Below are 19,544 nucleotides of genomic sequence, written 5' to 3'. Positions count from 1 at the left end.
TCGTTTCGCACACGTCGAGAAACGTGGCTTCCTTCAGAGACACTGGTGGTCACCACACCCGTGGCCACACCCCTCCGACGTTACGGTACGACCATATAATCTCACTAAAACACTAGTAACACAATAAGCAGATAAGGGATTTTCCAGAATTATCCTAGTAAATGTGTCTAATAACATCTGAAATCGCTCCCACTGCCCGCGTCTTTTTTTTTTATAGTCCTTCACTTTCACTTTCCTCATCCACACATTTTTCATCCTCGCTCAAATTAATGGGGAAATCGTCGCTTTCTCGGTCCGAATCGCTCTCGCTGCTGGTGGCCATGATTGTAAACAATGTTCAGATGTGAGGAGCTCTACAACCCGTGACGTCACACGCACATCATCTGCTACTTCCGGTACAGGCACGGCTTTTTTATCAGCATCAAAAACTGCGAACTTTATCGTCGATGTTCTCTACTAAATCCTTTCAGCAAAAATATCGAAATATCGCAAAATGTTTAAGTATGACACAGAACGGACCTGCTATCCCCGTTTAAATAAAAACATCTCATTTCAGTAGGCCTTTAAAAACAATTATGAAAGTAAGGTCTACATTTTCTAATAGTTTATTTAAATTTATCAATCAAATGTTGGAGAATGATCAAGAGTACGGAAGCCCTTAAATTGCTTTTAATTGATTGATTGAGAAGTTTATTGACATCGTAAATAATTTAATCCATGTAATGCTCCAAAAAGGCAAATAAATGGTTAAAAAAGCCAAAAGACTTGTTTCTATTGTCGTCCATTAAATATTCATCACATTTGATACCATCCATCTTCTTCCGCTTATCCGAGGTCGGGTCGCGGGGGCAGCAGCCTAAGCAGGAAAGCCTGGCCTTCCCTTTCCCCAGCCACTTTGTCCAGCTCCTCCCGGCGGATCCCGTCCGTATCATAAGGGACGGGTGGCAGCCCTATACACTCACCTTTCACTATTTGAGTAGCCTTTGTTCTGCCATTTGCGTACTGGTGAGCGATCTCTGAATCCGGTAACGTATCCTTCACGGATTTGTGGAAAACATCCGCGAATGAGAACGGGATGTTGCTGGCAGCTATCAGCAGAGCCATCTTTGTCTCGACATAAATTACAACCTCAGGTCTCCATTTAATAATGTAGCCCGTAATCCTGGGCTGTGACCGGTGCTGCGTTGCCGCAGCTTTGTGCTTCTCTGACCGTTTCATGAGTGACTATATCGGATCGATACCGAAATGTGTGGTATCATCCAAAACTTATTTAAAGTATCAAACAACAGAAGAATAGGTGATTATTACATTTTAACAGAAGTGTAGATAGAACATGTTGAAACAGAAAATAAGCAGATATTAACAGTATATGAACAAGTAGATTAATAGTTAATATTCTACCACTTGTCCTTTGTAATGTTGACAAAGTAATAGGTGTATAAATGACACAATATGTTACTGCATACATCAGCAGACTACTTAGGAGCCTTTGTTTGTTTACTTACTACTAAAAGACAAGTTGTCTAGTATGTTCACTATTTTATTTAAGGACTAAATTGCAATAATGAACATATGTTTCATGTAACCTAAGATTTTTCTTGTTAAAATAAAGTCAATAATGGCATTTTTTTTGCAGTCCCCTTTATTAAGAAAAGTATCGAAATACACTTTGGTACCTGTACCAAAATATTGGTATGGAGACAACCCTACTCTCTTCCAAGAATGCCTCTTGAGAGACTCTGCAGCCATTGTTAATTGCTGCACGCCAGTTAGATCTTCCAGTTGTCAATGTCGAAGGAAAAATAATTAAAGTTCCTCTTGATTAAGTCTTTAATACGTTGGTGAGGACGTCCTTGTTTGCATTGTGGCGATACTAATATAGAGCCAAATAAGAACCACAGATTTAAAAAAACAAAAAACATTTTATTATGATCGTGACATACAAAAAAAATTGAAGAATACCAAGTTCACATGTAGATGAAAACTATAATAAAGTAAGGTGTAAAAGGAAGATAGTTCCTTACACAAAACCCCCTAAAAAGTCAGTTTTGTTAGATGAAACACACTTTAAGAGTTTACAAACTGTAATTTAAAAAAATAGAGGGGTTTTTGATCAAAAAAACCAAACTATCATTTGTATACTTCATGGCTGATCAGCTCACGAGGCCTAGAAAAAAACAAAAACACGTAATCATCATTATTCATTCACAAAAACAGGACCGTACAATCAACACAGAGGTTGAAGTTAAAGTACCAATGATTGTCACACACACACACATTAGGTGTGGCGAAATTATTCTCTGCATTTGACCCATCAACCATGATCACCCCCTGAGAGGTGAGGGGAGCAGTGGGCAGCAGCGGTGGCTGCGCCCGGGAATCATTTTTGGTGTTTCAATCCCCAATTCCAACGCTTGATGCTGAGTGCCAAGCAGGGAGGTAAAGGGTCCCATTTTTATAGTCTTTGGTATGACTCGGCCGGGGTTTGAACTCACGACCTACCCATCTCAGGACGGACACTCTAACCACTAGGCCACTGAGTAGGTACTGTAGGTAGGTTATGTACTTAACAAAAATTAAATTTTTCTTTGTTAAAATGCAGAATTTTTGGTAATGTGTCATTAATATCATTATTGACTCTCAATTATTATTTAGAGGTACAATTAAGAAATTAAAGCTGCAAGCAGCGATAGACAGGACCGCTTGGGCTGCTGGATGGATGGATTATTACACAGAGAAAAAGTTGTATACACATAAGTTATACACCAGTCTCATAGTAATAACAGTTGTAAAGTGGCTTGGGCATTTTATAAGGACGCCTTGGTGCCGCCATTTTGAGACTCTAATGCATTGTGAATGCCTCAGAAGAGATAATGTTTGAAAAAAAGGGACATTTTTTAGCCAACTTTTGTATTGAAGGGGGAATTGCTAACTTCCTGTTGATTTTAGCCGGAGGGTGTCATTGTATGAAATATAGGTCTAACTGAGACCTACATAGAGGTTTTTGTTTCATTTTTCTACAACATTCATACTGGAAGTCAGAGACAGTTTTGTCTGTGTTTTTGTCCTAGGGGGCGCTAGAGCGCAATTTTGAGTTTTGGGGTTTGGTTTTTTTGATTAGATCGCAATTTTTGCCAGTCCTGTTGTATGTGTCAAATTTGGATTTTTGCCAGTCCTGTTGTATGTGTCAAATTTGGTGAGTTTTGAAGCGTGTTAAGGGGGTCAAATTACAGCTCAAAGAGGTGGCGGTATAATAATAATAATAACAATAATAATAAATAATAATAATAAAACCTTACAAATTCAATAGGGTCCTCTGTCCCAAAGGGAAATCGGTCCCCAATTAGACCCTAAAATGATTTTAAATTCACGTTCTCTTTTTTACTTGCATCAAAACAGATTTTACTGGCATCACGTCCCGCTAATTGGATATGGGGACGGTGTGGCGGGTTGGGAGAGTGTCCGTGCCAGCAACCTGATGGTTCCTGGTTCAATCCCCACCTTCTACCAATTTCGTCACGGCCGTCGTGTCCTTGAGCAAGACACTTCACCTTTTCTCCTGATGGGTGGTGGTTAGGGCTTTGCATGGCAGCTCCCGCCATCAGTGTGTGAATGGGTGGATGTGGAAATAGTGTCAAAGGTCATGGTATTAAAAACTTAAATTATCTGTCTAGGGTACCTTTATTAATAATGAAAAATATCTGCGATTAATCCATGAAAAGAAATGTGATTAAATATTTTATTTGTTTGACAGCCTTACTATTTATTGATGTCTATGTAGTGAAGGCTTTTAGTTATACATTGAATCATTTTAATGCAATTGATTGTATGAGTACAACAACGAGTGGAAAAATGTAACAAAAGATTTCTAGTGTGGCCTGACGTATTTTACCCACGTCAAATTGACATTAAAGACTTTTTAATCAGACCAATTAAATTGTAGATTTGTTTTTCTTTTAACAACTAATATCCAAAAACTCCCATCTTGTTATTTAGGCAATGACCTCATCCAACCCCCCCAAATTTTAGGTTCAGTTCTGTGGGAAACACTGTATTTGTGTTATACATTTTCTTACACAATTGTGTAATGCAAAATAGAGTAACACTCACCTAAATAGTCATCCATGAGAGAGCCAATAGCAAACTGAAGGAAAAAAAAAAGTAATGAAAGTTGATTTTCAACTGGTTTGTTAGACTGACATGGAAGGTCAAATGGGACAGAATAAAATAGATACATCTTAAAATAATTACATAAATATGTCATTAATTAATTAAAATTGGATTTTAAAGACATGCACCTGGGGATAGGTTGATTGGCAACACTAAATTGGCCCTAGTGTGTGAATGTGAGTGTGAATGTTGTCTGTCTATCTGTGTTGGCCCTGCGATGAGGTGGCGACTTGTCCAGGGTGTACCCCGCCTTCCGCCCAATTGTAGCTGAGATAGGCGCCAGCGCTCCCCGCGACCCCGAAAGGGAATAAGCGGTAGAAAATGGATGGATGGATGGATTTTAATGCATAAATATGTTATTAAATATGTCAATTAATTTAAGATAAAGTAAATATTACTCCTATATTTATTTTGTTAATATTTAATTATTTCACACTTAAATTAAATATTGCAGAGAGCAATTATGAATTCTCTGATGGAATTGATTATCCATGGCTTAACTAATTATTTATCATTTATTCATGTGTCTGTGGAGGAAGCGCTTCATGGACTTACAGTAGTTATTCTGTCAAACTCACCAAAGTCAGTAGGCGGGAATAAATCCTAGTTTAATGGTTGCTATGGTCTGAATCCTGGAAGTATTTCAAAACATGGCGACTAAGGAGGATATTCTCCTACTTTTTTGTGAGTTGGTTGTAGATGTTTTAGACCTTGCACAATACGCGGAAGCAGGACTTGCTGATCCAGGGCATGGAGCAGTTAAAGTGGAGGAATTTATTGAGGCCAGCTATGCGGTTTCTGACCTAGATATCGACCAGCATTCCTCCAAACAAACAAATATTAGGATCTGCCTCTGGACTAAGACGGCTGAATTTGACAGATAAAAGACATTCCTGAAGTGCTTCCACACAGGTTGACTCATGAAATAGTTAACATCAAATTGTGAAATATATATTGTAATTGTGAATTAATTAAATTGTTAAAAAAGTATCCTTCTACATTAAATTATTTATACATTATTTCCTTTTACTTAATTACAATTTTAATTAATAACACATTAAAGTAATTCAAGATTTAAAGATAATTTCCTTTTGTCCCATTTGACTTTCCATTGACGGACAGTGTACATCTAAACTGACACTGTACATCACTTGCAAATTAAACACAAATGAAGAATGCCAACACATAATAGCATTGCAACCTGACAAAAATACGTACAATATCATTCTTGTCCACTCTCGTTCCCACAATCTTAAGCCTGATCTCATCATCTTGCTGGATTACGATATCCTTGAAAACAAAACATTGTTTATTAAGGCAACTTCCTTTAAAAAAGCATGGGGGAAAGATAGTTTACTTAGGGACCATTTACACAACACTTTAACCAGCGGATCAGCAAACCATGGCTCTTTAGCGCCGCCTAATGGCTCTTTGGAGGTTTAAAAAAAAAAAAAAATTATGACATGGAAAAAGTTTGGGAATATACAGTACATGCCAAAAGTTTGCACACACCTTCTCATTCAAAGCGTTTCCTTCATTTTCATGACATTGTAGATTGTCACTGAAGGCATCAAAACTTGTGGAGTTGAAGTTAAAGTTCCAATGATTGTCACACACACACTAGGTGTGGTGAAATTTTTCCTCTGCATTTGACCCATCCCCTTGTTCACGCCCTGGGAGATGAGGGGAGCAGTGGCAGCAGCGGTGCCATGCCCGGGAATCATTTTTGGTGATTTAACCCCCAATTCCAACCCCTGATGCTGAGTGCCAAGCAGGGAAGTAGTGGGTCCCATTTTTATAGTCTTTGGTATGACTCGGCCGGGGTTTGAACTCACAACCTACCCATCTCAGGGCAGACACTCTAACCACTAGGCCACCGAGTATGTACTGTAAGTAACAAAAAAAGGTGAAATAACTGAAAACATGTTTTATCTTCTAGTTTCTTCAAAAAAGCCACCCTTTGCTCTGATGACGGCTTTTTACTTTTGACTCTTGGCATTCTCTCCATGAGCTTCAAGCCCAGCTGTGAAGTGAAAACCATTTTAGGTGACTACCTCTTGAAACTCATCGAGAGAATGCCAAAAGTGTCCGAAAAGGAAATCAGAGCAAAGGGTGGCTATTTTGAAGAAAGTAAGATATAAAACATGTTTTCAGTTATTTCACCTTTTTTTTTTTGTTAAGTACATAACTCCACTTGTGTTCATTCATAGTTTTGATGCCTTCAGTGACAATCTAATACCAATCTGATATCGATACTTCCCTGGTGAAATTTAAAAATGAGCGTATTTCAAGTTTTGCTGCTGTCAGGGAATTATCTTCCAACACAAAAAAAAAAAAAAAAAATTCTGATGGAAAAACTATTGACAGCGTTTTTCTGCACTGAATGTTCTCTTATGCAAATTAATAATAATAATGAATTAAATTTGTAACACACTTTACATTTGTTAAAATCTCAAAGTGCTGCAAAGTATAAGAAATAAATAAATACATAAAATAGAATGCTAGGATATATAATAAATCATTAAAATAGAAATAAAAACATGACACACACTAGATAAACACTAGAAAACATTGAGATAGAAATAAAAACATGACACACATTAGATCAGGGGTCGGGAACCCTTTTGGCTGAGAGAGCCAACAAGCCAAATATTTTAAAATGTATTTCTGTAAGAGCCATATAATATTTTTTTTAACACTGAACACAACTAAACGCCTGCATTTTTAAGTAAGAGCCACATTTCTCGACTACAATAGGTCTCTTATTCTTTGTAATAACATTGTTATTCTAAAGCTAACTGTGGAGGGGGGCGTGGCCTGCAGCAAAGTGGGGAGTTGCCAGGATCAGCCTTGAAATCAGTGACAGGTGCGTAGATGGCCCATCTGGGCCTTGTTATCTAATCACCTGCTGCTCGGTTATAAGCAACAGCCAGGAGGAGAGACGGGGTTGGAGCTGGAGCCAAAGCACAAGCGAGGACGAAAGACAAAAAGACAATTGCTGGAAAGCAACTGAGAGACTTATTGAAAAATAAAACAATATTGTAACCCTGAAATAGACTCTCATGTCGGTGCTTGGTGGTCTGAAGAACCCCCAGGAGGGCAAGCCCCACACTAACCAATAGTAAATAAATAACTTCCTACCATTAACGCAACTTCTTAAACAGGTGCGGTAGAAAACGGATGGATGGATTAAAAATGCATGAGAATGTTTTATATTTTGAACATTATTTTTAACACTGTGATTACAAGTGGAATTTTTCATTGCTTATTGTGTTAAGCAATGTCAGCTCAGATTTATCCGAGGGCCAGACGCAGTCATCAAAAGAGCCACATCTGGCTCTAGAGCTATAGGTTCCCTACCCCTGCACTAGATAAACACTAGATAAACAGATAGGCAAGCAATGTATTTAAAAACAAGAACGCAGAGGATTAAGGTAAAAGCTGTGCTAAAAAGATGGGTTTTAGTCCCTTCTTAAAACTGTCGACCGACTGAGGTGCTCTAACATGGTTGGGGAGAGCGTTCCAGAGTTTGGGTGCGGTCAAGCAGAAAGCCCGCCAGGCCATTGAGTCTAAGTTTGTCCTGATGGGTTGGAAGAGGTTAGTGTTTGAGGAGCGGAGGTTGCGGGTAGGAGGTTGAGGGGAAACTAGGTCCTGGAGTTAGGAGGGGGCGTTGCCGTAGATGCAGTGGTGTGTTAGCAGGTTAATCTTGAATTGGGTCTGAGATGCAATAGGGAGCCAGTGGAGTGATTTGTGCATGGGTGTGATATGATCACGCTTGTGCACTCTGGTCAGGATCCTCGCTGCGCTGTTTTGGATGTACTGGAGCTTTTTGATGTTCTTTTTGGGGGACCCTGACGAGAAGTGCGTTGCAGTAATCAAGCCTGGAGGAGATGAAGGCGTGGCGGAGTCTTTCAGTGTCGGCTGAGTTGAGTGAGGGGCGGAGTCTTGAGATGTTGCGGAGGTGAAAGAAAGGGGTTTTGCACAGATGTTCGATGTGGGCTTCAAAGTGCAGGTAGGGGTCCATTTTCCCAGGTTTGTGACAACTGGGGAGAGTGGCAGGTCCTGTGCAGAGAAGGCGATGCTGGTTATGGGGCATGTGTTTATCTGGTGTGGGGTGCCTATTTTTATGACCACTGTTTTTGAGCTATTGAGCTGCAGGAAGATGATGCTCATTCATGCATCTTTATCTCCTCCAGGCAGGTGGAGAGAATGGAGAGGGGCGTTGGTGATGAGGGTGAGGTTTGAATTGTTTGCAGGTAGAGGTGCGTATCATCAGTATAGAAATGGAAGGATATTCCATGTCTGCTGATGATACGGCCAAGGAGTAGCAGGTAAAAGCTGAACAGGGTGGGGCCGAGGACAGATCCCTGAGGTACACCGCAGGTGACAGGCAGGGTGCGCGAATGTGAACCTCCCAGGGAGACATATTCTGACCGACTGGAGGTGTAGGATTTGCACCACTGTAGTGCTGTATTGTTGAGACCGATGGTGGATTGAAAGCGACTGATTAGGATGTTGTGGTCGACAGTGTCAAATGCGGCTGTAAGGGAGATGGGGAGCCGGCATTTGCCGCCATTAGGGGGTCGTTAGTGACCCTGACGAGGGCGGTTTCTGTACTATGGATAGAACGGAAACCAGATTGAAATTTTTCGCTGATGTTGTTGATTTTGAAGCTGTGGGGTGACTACTTTCTCCAGTATTTTAGAGGAATGGGAGGTTTGAAAAGGGCCTGCAGTTGGAGAGGGTGTCTGGGTCGAGGGAGGGCTTTTTAAGAAGAGGAGTGACGATGGCAGTCCTAAGAGCTGATGGAATGTGGCCGGTCTGACTAGGGTGGTGGGAAGAGGGTCCAGGGCACAGGTAGAGGGCTTCATTCCTCTGACAATGTCCTCAATCTCTTGCTGTGTAGTGCTGGTGAAAGAGGAGAGGGGGCAGTGGGACGATGGTTGGGACAATTTGAGTGATGGGGCCAGAAAGGAGGGAGCGCATGTTGTCTTCCTTAGTTCTGAAGAACTCAAGGTAGGTGTTGCATTGATCAGCTGTTGTGGTATGGTGTTTGGAGGTTTGTGGTTGCAGAAAGTGGTTGACGGTGGAGAAGAGTGTATTAGAGTTGGCAGGGTTTTTGTTGATTATGTTGGAGTAAAACTGTGACTGTGCCTCCCCGAGGGATCTTGCGTAGGCCTTTTGATGTTCCCTAAAGGCCTGTCTGGGGACAGTTAGCCCAGTGGAAATTTTCTACCGCTACAGAGCCCGCCCGGCCGTCTTCATTTTCCTCAGCTCGGGTGTGAACCAGGGTGCTGAGTGTTAGAAGGTGACTGTACGGGTTTTAAGAGGGCGTGGGGGTCAAGGAGGTTTTTCATATTGGTGTTGTAGTGGTCGTCTGCATTGCTCAAGGATGGAGGGATTGCAGTAGAGAGGAGGTCAAGGTCAGAGGTGAATGTGGCTGGGTTCATGTTTTTAAAATTACGGAAATTGATTTGGCGTTTGCACGGTGGTACAGGGGTTAGTGCATGTGCCTCACACTACAAAGGTCCTGAGTAGTCCTGAGTTCAATCCCGGGCTCGGGATCTTTCTGTATGGAGTTTGCATGTTCTCGCCTTCTGCCCGAATGCAGCTGAGATAGGCTCCAGCACCCCCCACAATCCCTAAAAGCGACAAGCGGTAGAAAATGGATGGGTGGATGGATGGAGTTGGCGTTTGGGCTTGGTATGACAGGTAGGGAACGGTAGCTCCTTGGAGATGACCTTGTGGTCAGACACGCCCAGTGAGTAGGTGACCAGATTGTTGATGGGAATGGAGTCTGTGATGACCAGGTCAAGCATGTGTCCCTTGCTGTGTGTGGGGGAATCCACATGCTGTGTGAGGTCCAGAGAGTCCAGTAGTTGTAGGAAGTCAGATGCAAAATGGCAGGATGGGTTGTCCACATGGATGTTTATGTCACCCAGTTATGACTATTGTGGATGTTGAGCAAAGGGTGGTGAAGGAGGTCAGAAACTTCGGAGATGAAAGTTGCATTTTGTTTGGGTGGTCGGTAAATGACGAGCAGAGTCATGGAAAAGTGGGGGTTTACAGTTGAATTCAAAGCATTAGAAAGTGGACAGCGGTGGCAGGGGACAGGGGACAGTTCCAGGTGGTCCTTGTGGAGAACGGCTATGCCACCAACTTGCCCCAAGCTGCGGGCCTTCTCCAGGTATTTATAGCCAGAAGGGCCGGTTTGTGCCAGGTTGCAGTGAGACACATTAGGTCAAAAAATTCAGATATTCAGCTCTATTTACAGTGTCTCCAAATAGCCTACAATAAAAGTATACATACACTTGTTTTTTTTTCATATAATACTGAGTGACTAGTTTTAATTGTCGGTTGTTTTCTTGCTAGCGCATTACGTACTTACCTGGGGGAGGAAAAAGTAGTTTCCACCAATCATGTTTCATTTAGACAAGATTTGGTTATTTAGTCACTTTAAGTTGTGTTGCTGCTGGTGATATACAAAACCCAAAACCAGTGAATTTGGCACGTTGTGTAAATGGTAAATAAAAACAGAATACAATGATTTGTCAACCTATATTTCAATTGAATACACTGCGAGAAGATAATTAACTGGTAAGCTTTGTTATTTTTTGCAAATATTAGCTCATTTTCAATTTGATTTGATGTTTCAAAAAAGCTAGCACAGGTGGCAAAAAAGACTGAGGAAGTTGAGGAATGCTCATCAAACAAACAATTATTTGGAACATCCCACAGGTGAACAGGCTAATTGGGAACAGGTGGGTGCCATGATTGGGTATGAAAGCAGCCTCCATGAAATGCTCAGTCATTTACAAACAAGGACGGGACGAGGGTCACCACTTTGTGAACAAATGTGTGAGCAAATTGTCCAACAGTTTAAGAACAACATTTCTCAACCAACTATTGCAAGGAATTTAGGGATTTCACCATCTATGGTCTGTAATATCATCAGAAGGTCCAGAGAATCTGGAGAAATCACTGCACTTAAGTGGCAATGCCCGTGACCTTCGATCCCTCAGGCGGTACTGCATCAAAAACCGACATCAGTGTGTAAAGGATTTCACCCCATGGGCTCAGGAACAATTCAGAAAACCACTGTCGCTACATTTGTAAGTGCAAGTTAAAACTGTACTACAAGCAAAAGCAATTTATCAACAACATCCAGAAACGCTGCTGGCTTCGTTGGGCCCGAGTTCATCTAAGATGGACTATGCAAAGTGGAAAAGTGTTCTGTGGTCGGACAAGTCCACATTTCAAATTCCATCCATCTTCTTCCGCTTATCCGAGGTCGGGTCGCGGGGGCAACAGCCTAAGCCGGGAAACCCAGACTTCCCTTTCCCCAGCCACTTCGTCTAGCTCTTCCCGGGGGATCCCGAGGCGTTCCCAGGCCATAGTCTTCCCAACGTGTTCTGGGTCTTCCCCGTGGCCTCCTACCGGTTGGACGTGCCCTAAAAACCTCCCTAGGAAGGTGTTCAGGTGGCATCCTGACCAGATGCCCGAACCACCTCATCTGGCTCCTCTCGATGTGAAGGAGCAGCGGCTTTACTTTGAGTTCCTCCCGGATGACAGAGCTTCTCACCCGGCGGAGGAAACTCATTTCGGCCGCTTGTACCCGTGATCTTATCCTTTCGGTCATTACACAAAGTTCATGACCATAGGTGAGGATGGGAACGCAGATCGACCGGTAAATTGAGAGCTTTGCCTTCCGGCTCAGCTCCTTCTTCACCACAACGGATTGGTACAACGTCCGCATTACTGAAGACGCAGCACCGATCCGCCTGTCGATCTCACAATCCACTCTTCCCTCACTCGTGAACAAGACTCCTAGGTATTTGAACTCCTCCACTTGGGGCAGGGTCTCCTCCCCAACCCGGAGATGGCATTCCACCCTTTTCCGGGCGAGAACCATGGACTCGGACTTGGAGGTGCTGATTCTCATTCCGGTCGCTTCACACTCGGCCGCAAACCGATCCAGTGAGAGCTGAAGATCCCGGTCAGATGAAGCCATCAGGACCACATCATCTGCAAAAAGCAGAGACCTAATCCTGCGGTCACCAAACCGGAACCCCTCAACGCCTTGACTGCGCCTAGAAATTCTGTCCATAAAATTTATGAACAAGGACAGCCTTGGCGGAGTCCAACCCTCACTGGAAATGTGTTCGACTTACTGCCGGCAATGCGGACCAAGCTCTGGCACTGATCGTATAGGGAGTGGACCGTCACAATAAGACAGTCCAATTTCCAAATTGTTTTTGGAAATTGCGGACGTCGTGGAAAAGAACCATCCAGATTGTCCTAGGCGCAAAGTTAAAAAGCCAGCATCTGTGATGGTATGGGGGTGTATTAGTGCCCAAGGCATGGGTAACTTACACATCTGTGAAGGCACCATTAATGCTGAAAGGTACATACAGGTTTTGGAGCAACATATGTTGCAATCCAAGCAACATCATTTTCATAGAAGCCCCAGCGTATTTCAGCAAGACAATGCCAAGCTACATTCTGCACGTGTTACAACAGCGTGGCTTAGAAGTAGACTGGCCTGCCTGTAGTCCAGACCTGTCTCACACTGACAATGTGTGGTGCATTATGAAGCCTAAAATACCATAACCGAGACCCCGGACTATTGAACAACTTAAGCTCTATATCAAGCAAGAATGGGAAATAATTTCACCTGAAAAGCTTCAAAAATGTGTCTCCTCAGTTCCCAAACCTTTACTGAATGTTGTTCAAAGGAAAGGCCATGTAACACATTGGTAAAAATGCTCCTGTGCCAACTTTTTTGCAACGTGTGGCTGCCATTAAATTCTAAGTTAATGATTATTTGCAAAAAAAAATGTTGCTTCTCAGTTCGAACATTAAGTATATTGTCTTTGCAGTCTATTCAATTGAATATAAGCTGAAAAGGATTTGCAAAGCATTGTATTCTGTTTTTATTTAACATTTACACAACGTGCCAACTTCACTTGTTTTGTACATTATCTCAAATAACTGAGGTACAAAAGGTATCGTTATATTGATTTGAGAATCGATATTATAGCATAAGTATCTGGTTTCGGCGCTATTGATATTCTAGTATTGATTCGCACATTACTGTGATACCAGCCGGCAGAGGAGGCGTACCGCCTCAACATGTCTTGCCTTCCTTATAAGGCTCACACAAGGCTTTTAATTTTTTGCGGCTGCAGACAGATTTGTTTTTTATTTTTTTCGGTCCAGTATGGCCCTTTAAAAATTTAGGTTTGGTTCATGCAGTTTCTTCTTTGCATCAAAAATTGGAAGGAAGGTTTGAAAGTGTTATGGTTTCCTTCATCCATTTTCTACCGTCTGTACTAAAAATGGCCGTCTGTCGAAGTCAGGCATGTTCAAAACGTGTTCAATGCAGGCCAACTTTCTTATTTTTACCAGGGAGTTGTCGTGTAAACGTTTATCCTCACCTCATCCACTGTCTTATAACATGGCGGGTTAGAGTTGGGATCAAACTCCATTTCTGAGGGGATGGACTGTAAGGAAAACATATTTGTTTAGAGTGGATCGGGGGGAGTTTAGAGCATGCAGACCAGACAGTGTCTAGGGTTCTGGTTGAAAGTGGACTCACGTGACGGGAGATGAAACAAGACATGGGTCCAATTTCTGTGAACAAACCAACCTGCAACATACAAGAAAGACAAGTCAAGTTTATTTGTGGGGCACGTTTCGTGCACAAGAAAATTCAAATGGAATTACATAAAATATCTTACGTCAGTGAGGTCACCTACCTAGGTTCCATTCTACAGGCTAATCTTTCCTGTGATAAAATGGCAACCAAGGTAATCAGAAAGGTCAACCAACGGACGACATTTCTCTACAGAATCTCCTCTCTAGTCAACAAAAGCACCTTGAAGATTCTAACGGGAACCCTCGTTCAACCCTTTTCCGATTACGCTTGCACCTCCTGGTTCCCCAGCACCTCCAAAACCCTCAAATCTAGACTCCAAACATCCCAGAACAAGGTAGTCAGGTTACTTCTACACATCCACCCCAGATCACACCTCACTCCTACCCACTTCTCCAAAGTGGGCTGGCTCAGGGTGGAGGACAGAGTAAAACAACTTGCACTGAGCCTAGTCTATAAAATCCGCTACACCTCCCTGATACCGAAGTACATGTCAAACTACTTCCATAACGTAAATGATTGCCATATCGCCCAGCCGTACGAGTAAGGACAGCCTTACAAATGTCCAGTGTACAAAAATAAACAAATGTGTTTTTAAATGATAATAAGATGATTTAACAACAAAAAAAATCCTTAATGTGGATGTTGAAATTCAGGTTAGAGTCCGTATACCTAGACTTAGACTTAGAGGAACTTTAACGATCCACAAAGGAAATTGTTCCACACAGTAGCTCAGTTACAATGATGGAAAGTGTAAGGATGGAAAGGACAATACAGGTATAAAAAGACTAAATATAGCGATGTAAAATATAACATATGTACGTTAACATATGTACGTACTATTTAAATATTATATGTACAGAATATTATATATACAAATATATAATAATATATTTTGTCAATATCATATATACAATATATAACAATTATCATGTACAATATTACAACATTACCTAGGTTTTAGCTTGGTTCGTGCTTTATAACATTACTGATGGAAGCTGAGTGTGGACTTCAGATTGTTCTTCTTTGGCTCCAAAAAATATTTCAGTTTTTCCTTAATTCTACGGAAGAAAGTTTTGACTTATCCAATCGTTCAATTTGACAAACACATCTGGCTCGCACTCAAATTTGACTATTGTCTCTAGGAGATATGGTTATGTAAATGTGCGTGTTACAAATTATTATTTCCATGAGCTCTGCCAGTGGGAACATAGGTATATTTAAAGAGTAGCGGGCCCAAAATGGACCCTTGGGGTACTCCACGTCATTTTTGTTTGTACAGCTTTGTAATTGCCAATCAATACAAAATAGTCCCTGTCTCATAGCTACGTTTCCAAACAGTTGATTACTGTGTCAGAGTCCCACTCCGCTATTTAGACACTTTGCATTCATATTTTGCTGTTTGTTACATTTGTGTTGTGTTTTGCTTGGTCTGAGAAGTAAAATATGTTCATATGTTGTTGATATTCAGTATTTTATTGTTCATAGTTAATATTGTAAATGCCACTTTCTTTATTTTCATGTACACTTTGGGTGTCTCATTCAGTAAAAAGCTGTAAAATTCCATTCTGTTTTTTTTTAGGTGGTCAAGCATAATGTGTTTACAATTCTATTGGACATAGTGACTTTTGGTATTAGTGTTCCAGAAAATAAGGTACCCAAACACACATACGGTATTACAGATTTTTAAAGCTAAATATCCATCCATCCATTTTCTACCAGTTATTTCCTTTTGGGGTTGCGGGGGGCGCTGGCGCCTATCTCAGCTACAATCGGGCGGAAGGCGGCCTAAACCCTGGGCAAGTCGCCACCTCATCGCAGGACCAACACAGATAGACAGACAACATTCACACTCACATTCACACGCTAGGGCCAATTTAGTGTTGCCAATCAACCTATCCCCAGGTGCATGTCTTTGGAAGTGGGAGGAAGCTGGAGTACCCGGAGGGAACCCAAGCATTCACGGGGAGAACATGCAAACTCCACATAGAGCATGGGCTTGAACCCAGGACTGCAGGACCTTCGTATTGTGAGGCAGAGGCACTAACCCCTCTGCCACCGTGAAGCCCAAAGCTAAATATGCAAATGTAAATTATACACACATACACCTTGGCCCCCCAGACAAATTTTTTCCTCTCAATATGGCCTTGAGTCAAAACATTTGCCCAGCTCTGGGATAAAGTGTAGATTCCGGCAACTTTTCATTTGCAAGTTCATCATTAAGTTTTTTTTTTTAATCATTTCTGTAATCGGATAACAGCATTTCATTATTGTTATCTTTCTTGATGAATGACACTAAAATCAGAAAACTCTGTCAAATCTTCTGGCCCGAGAAAATATCCAATGCACATCTATACAAGAAGACCAAGTGCAACAGTGTGGTTCTAGAGATCAAATGCCGCCGATACCAATGGCTTGGGCATGTTCTCAGGATGGACCAAGACCGCATCCCCTAGGCCACACTACATTGCACTCCACCTGGGAAAAGGAAGCAAGGCTGGCCCAAGAACACGTGGCGGCGGACGGTGACAGGTGAGCTGAAGGGGATGAACCTAACCTGGGGCGAGGCACAGCATGTTGCTCAAGACAGGTCCAGATGGAGGCAGATCGTCGAAGCCTTATGTCCCGTCAGGGACGAAGAGGATAAAGTAATTTTGCTAGAGTTTATTTACGAGTTAGAATGCATAGCAATTTAAAACATGTGTTTGCTTATCTCACATAAGGATTGTGAAAATTCCAAAAGAGTGTAGTTCCCCTTTAATCGAAACTATATTTAAGCCTGGATTATTTTCAGGGCAATGTGACGTATGTATTCTGAACATGTTCTTATTATATTTATATTTGGTGTTGCTAAGCAAAAACAAAAGTCAACAAACTGTGACAAAATCAGTTCAAAATGTGCACCCTTATTCAGGACCTTACCTTGTTGACCTGAGTCACGACCGCATCAACCACTTCCCCTTTAAATGGCCGGAACACAATTGCCTTGTATTTGACTGGATACAAAACAAAGCCTCTGCCCGGCTGGATCACACCTGCCCCGATGTTGTCGATGGTGGTGACTGCGATGACAAAACCGTATCTGCAAGAGAAGCATAGACAAAAAAAGGGCCTTTTTGTCGTGTCTGCAAATGTAGCCGTGGCACTCACAATGTCCCACCCACTGGCACACACTCACTCGATACTGCACACATATTTTTAAGTAATGCAACACTTATACTGCAACATTCCTGGCTTTGCAGATGTAAATCTGTTTTTTTTATGCTAAGTGATGTTAGTTATCATTATCACAACACAAATTGGCTCCAGTGCAGGCTTTAGACATGTGACAAAAAGGAGACAAAAACATGTTTGTTTAAAATAGTCGAATTATGATTATTTTTTTCTACACTTAAAATACTTCCTTGTAGTCTACATCAGTGTTTTTCGAGGCAAGGTTCATTTTTTTCATTTTTAAAAACATGGAGGCACACCACCAGCAGGAAACGTTAAAAAATTATACTCCACCAGGTCGTCATGCCTTATTTTGAGTTGGTCGGTGTTTTCCTGTGCTTTAGTTCTCGTCTTGCGCTGTTATTTTGGTGGCCTTTCCTGTTTTGTTGGTGTTTTCCTGTAGCAGCTTCATGTCTTCCTTTGAACGCTATTCCCTGCACCTGCTTTGCGTTAAGTTGTTGCTATCCTTCTTTGTGTGGACATTGTTGATTGTCATGTCATGTACGGATGTACTTTGTGGACGCAGTAAGTCTTTACTGTCATGCAGCATTCTGTTTCTGTTTCCTTTTTGGCCGGTTCACTTCTACTTTCGTTTTGCATGGCTATCGCCTTTTCCTTTCCCTTTCGTTCATTTTTGGTTGAAGCATTAAATACATTTTTACCTACTCACTGTCTCCCATTGTTGTCTACATATTGGGATCACAACAAACCATCCTCGTCTCACCCGTGACGAGGATGACCTTGTGGTTACTGTAGAGTGCCCGCCCTGAGATCGGTAGGTTGTGAGTCATACGAAAGACTATAAAAATGGGACCCATTACCTCCATGCTTGGCACTCAGCATGAAGGGTTGGAATTGGAGGTTAAATCATCAAAAATGATTCCCGGGCGTGGGCACCGCTGCTGCCCACCGCTCCCTATGCATATACAGTGGGGCAAAAAAGTATTTAGTCAGCCACCGATTGTGCAAGTTCTCCCTCTTAAAATGATGACAGAGGTCTGTAATTTTCATCATAGGTACACTTCAACTATGAGAGACAGAATGTGAAAAAAAATCAGGAATTCACATTGTAGGAATTTTTAAGAATTTATTTGTAAATTATGGTGGAAAATAAGTATTTGGTCAACCATTCAAAGCTCTCACTGATGGAAGGAGGTTTTGGCTCAAAATCTCACGATACATGGCCCATTCATTTTTTCCTTAACACAGATCAATCATCCTGTCCCCTTAAGAGAAAAACAGCCCCAAAGCATGATGTTTCCACCCCCTTGCTTCACAGTAGGTATGGTGTTCTTGGGATGCAACTCAGTATTCTTCTTCCTCCAAACACGACGAGTTAAGTTTATACCAAAATGGATACATGGATGATACAGCAGAGGATTGGGAGAATGTCATGTGGTCAGGTGAAACCAAAATAGAACATTTTGATATAAACTCAACTTGTCGTGTTTCAATACATGCGTAATCTGTTGAATCGCTTAAGCCGCTGAAATCCGAGTCTGAATCCGAGCTAATGTCGCTATATCTTGCTGTGCTATCCGCCATGTTGGCATCACTAAATGACGTCACAGGAAAATGGACGGTGGATTTACAGATAGCAAAAATCAGGCACTTTAAAGCCTTTTTTAGGGATATTCCATGATGGGTAAAATTTTGAAAAAAACTTCTAAAAATAAAATAAGCCACTGGGAACTGATTTTTATTGGTGTTAACCCTTCTGAAATTGTGATAATGTTCCCCTTTAAAATAATTAGCTCATGCTTACTTTTACCGCATGCATTTGGTAAGCGCAGGAGTGAGAAGAGGTTTTAAAATTAATTAGCGCCCCGGCGGCAATTCAAGGAAATACGGTATTTTTAGAACAGGCCAGCGGGCGACTCATCTGATCCTTACGGGCGACCTGGTGCCCGCGGGCACCGCGTTGGTGACCCCTGCTCTACCATATATACCGCCCTGCCCAAGTCTAAGTCTAAATGCTGGCATATCTGGCTATGTTGACATTTTTTTATGCCCACAATCCACACAGGGCCCCCAGTTGGCCCCTGATGTCAATTTTACTCACTTTCCGGTGCAAGTCCCCTCCACCTCAGTAAACAGCTTCTGTTTGACAGTGTTAAGAAGGTTGGGGCCAAAATACCTCGGGTGAAGTAACGTTTCATGTTCCAATGATATCTGTGATCATAAAAGACACATGTGAGTCAAAGATGTTAAATTTGGGGTTACTCGAGTACATTTTTTTTACCACAATCCACGACATTTCTACAAATTGTAGGTAATGATGGCCACCAATGAAACACGAGCAAAAAAATCCAATTGGTAAAGCACTATGAAAATAAACAACTTACGTGATAAAACATTCCCTTGCTTTGTGTGTTCAATCTGTACTCAGTGAAAGTATTTTACAGAAATAAATGACCTCAAAGTGAAAGAATGCAGCAAAGCTAAACCTATCTTTAAAAAAGAAAGAAACATGGACGTTAAGGCGGGACTTCCGGTTTTTTTTAAT

The 19,544-nt window shown here is 41.7% G+C and overlaps 1 protein-coding gene across 1 annotated transcript; it reads right to left on the bottom strand.

Moving 5' to 3' along the window:
- Positions 1-1,902: 1,902 nt before the first annotated feature.
- Positions 1,903-19,544, bottom strand: polr2g (RNA polymerase II subunit G). Its single transcript, XM_061900321.1, has 8 exons — positions 19,384-19,544; positions 19,101-19,210; positions 16,748-16,907; positions 13,769-13,819; positions 13,608-13,673; positions 5,389-5,460; positions 4,111-4,144; positions 1,903-2,167 (listed from the first exon to the last, which is right to left on the bottom strand). The coding sequence occupies exons 1-8, from the start codon at positions 19,393-19,395 to the stop codon at positions 2,154-2,156; spliced, it is 519 nt and encodes a 172-aa protein (XP_061756305.1). The 5' UTR covers positions 19,396-19,544; the 3' UTR covers positions 1,903-2,153.

This window comes from Nerophis ophidion, linkage group LG05, assembly GCF_033978795.1.
Source record: "Nerophis ophidion isolate RoL-2023_Sa linkage group LG05, RoL_Noph_v1.0, whole genome shotgun sequence".
Lineage (NCBI taxonomy): Eukaryota > Metazoa > Chordata > Actinopteri > Syngnathiformes > Syngnathidae > Nerophis > Nerophis ophidion.
This window is presented reverse-complemented; position numbering and strand designations above follow the sequence as displayed.

Excerpts from the sequence above, each read along its gene's own strand:
- polr2g (XM_061900321.1), bottom strand. Across the intron at positions 16,908-19,100 it reads GAGGGGACTTGCACCGGAAA|ATACGGTTTTGTCATCGCAG; the intron begins GTGAGTAAAATT and ends CTTCTCTTGCAG. Across the intron at positions 4,145-5,388 it reads GAGTGGACAAGAATGATATT|TTTGCTATTGGCTCTCTCAT; the intron begins GTACGTATTTTT and ends TTTTTCCTTCAG.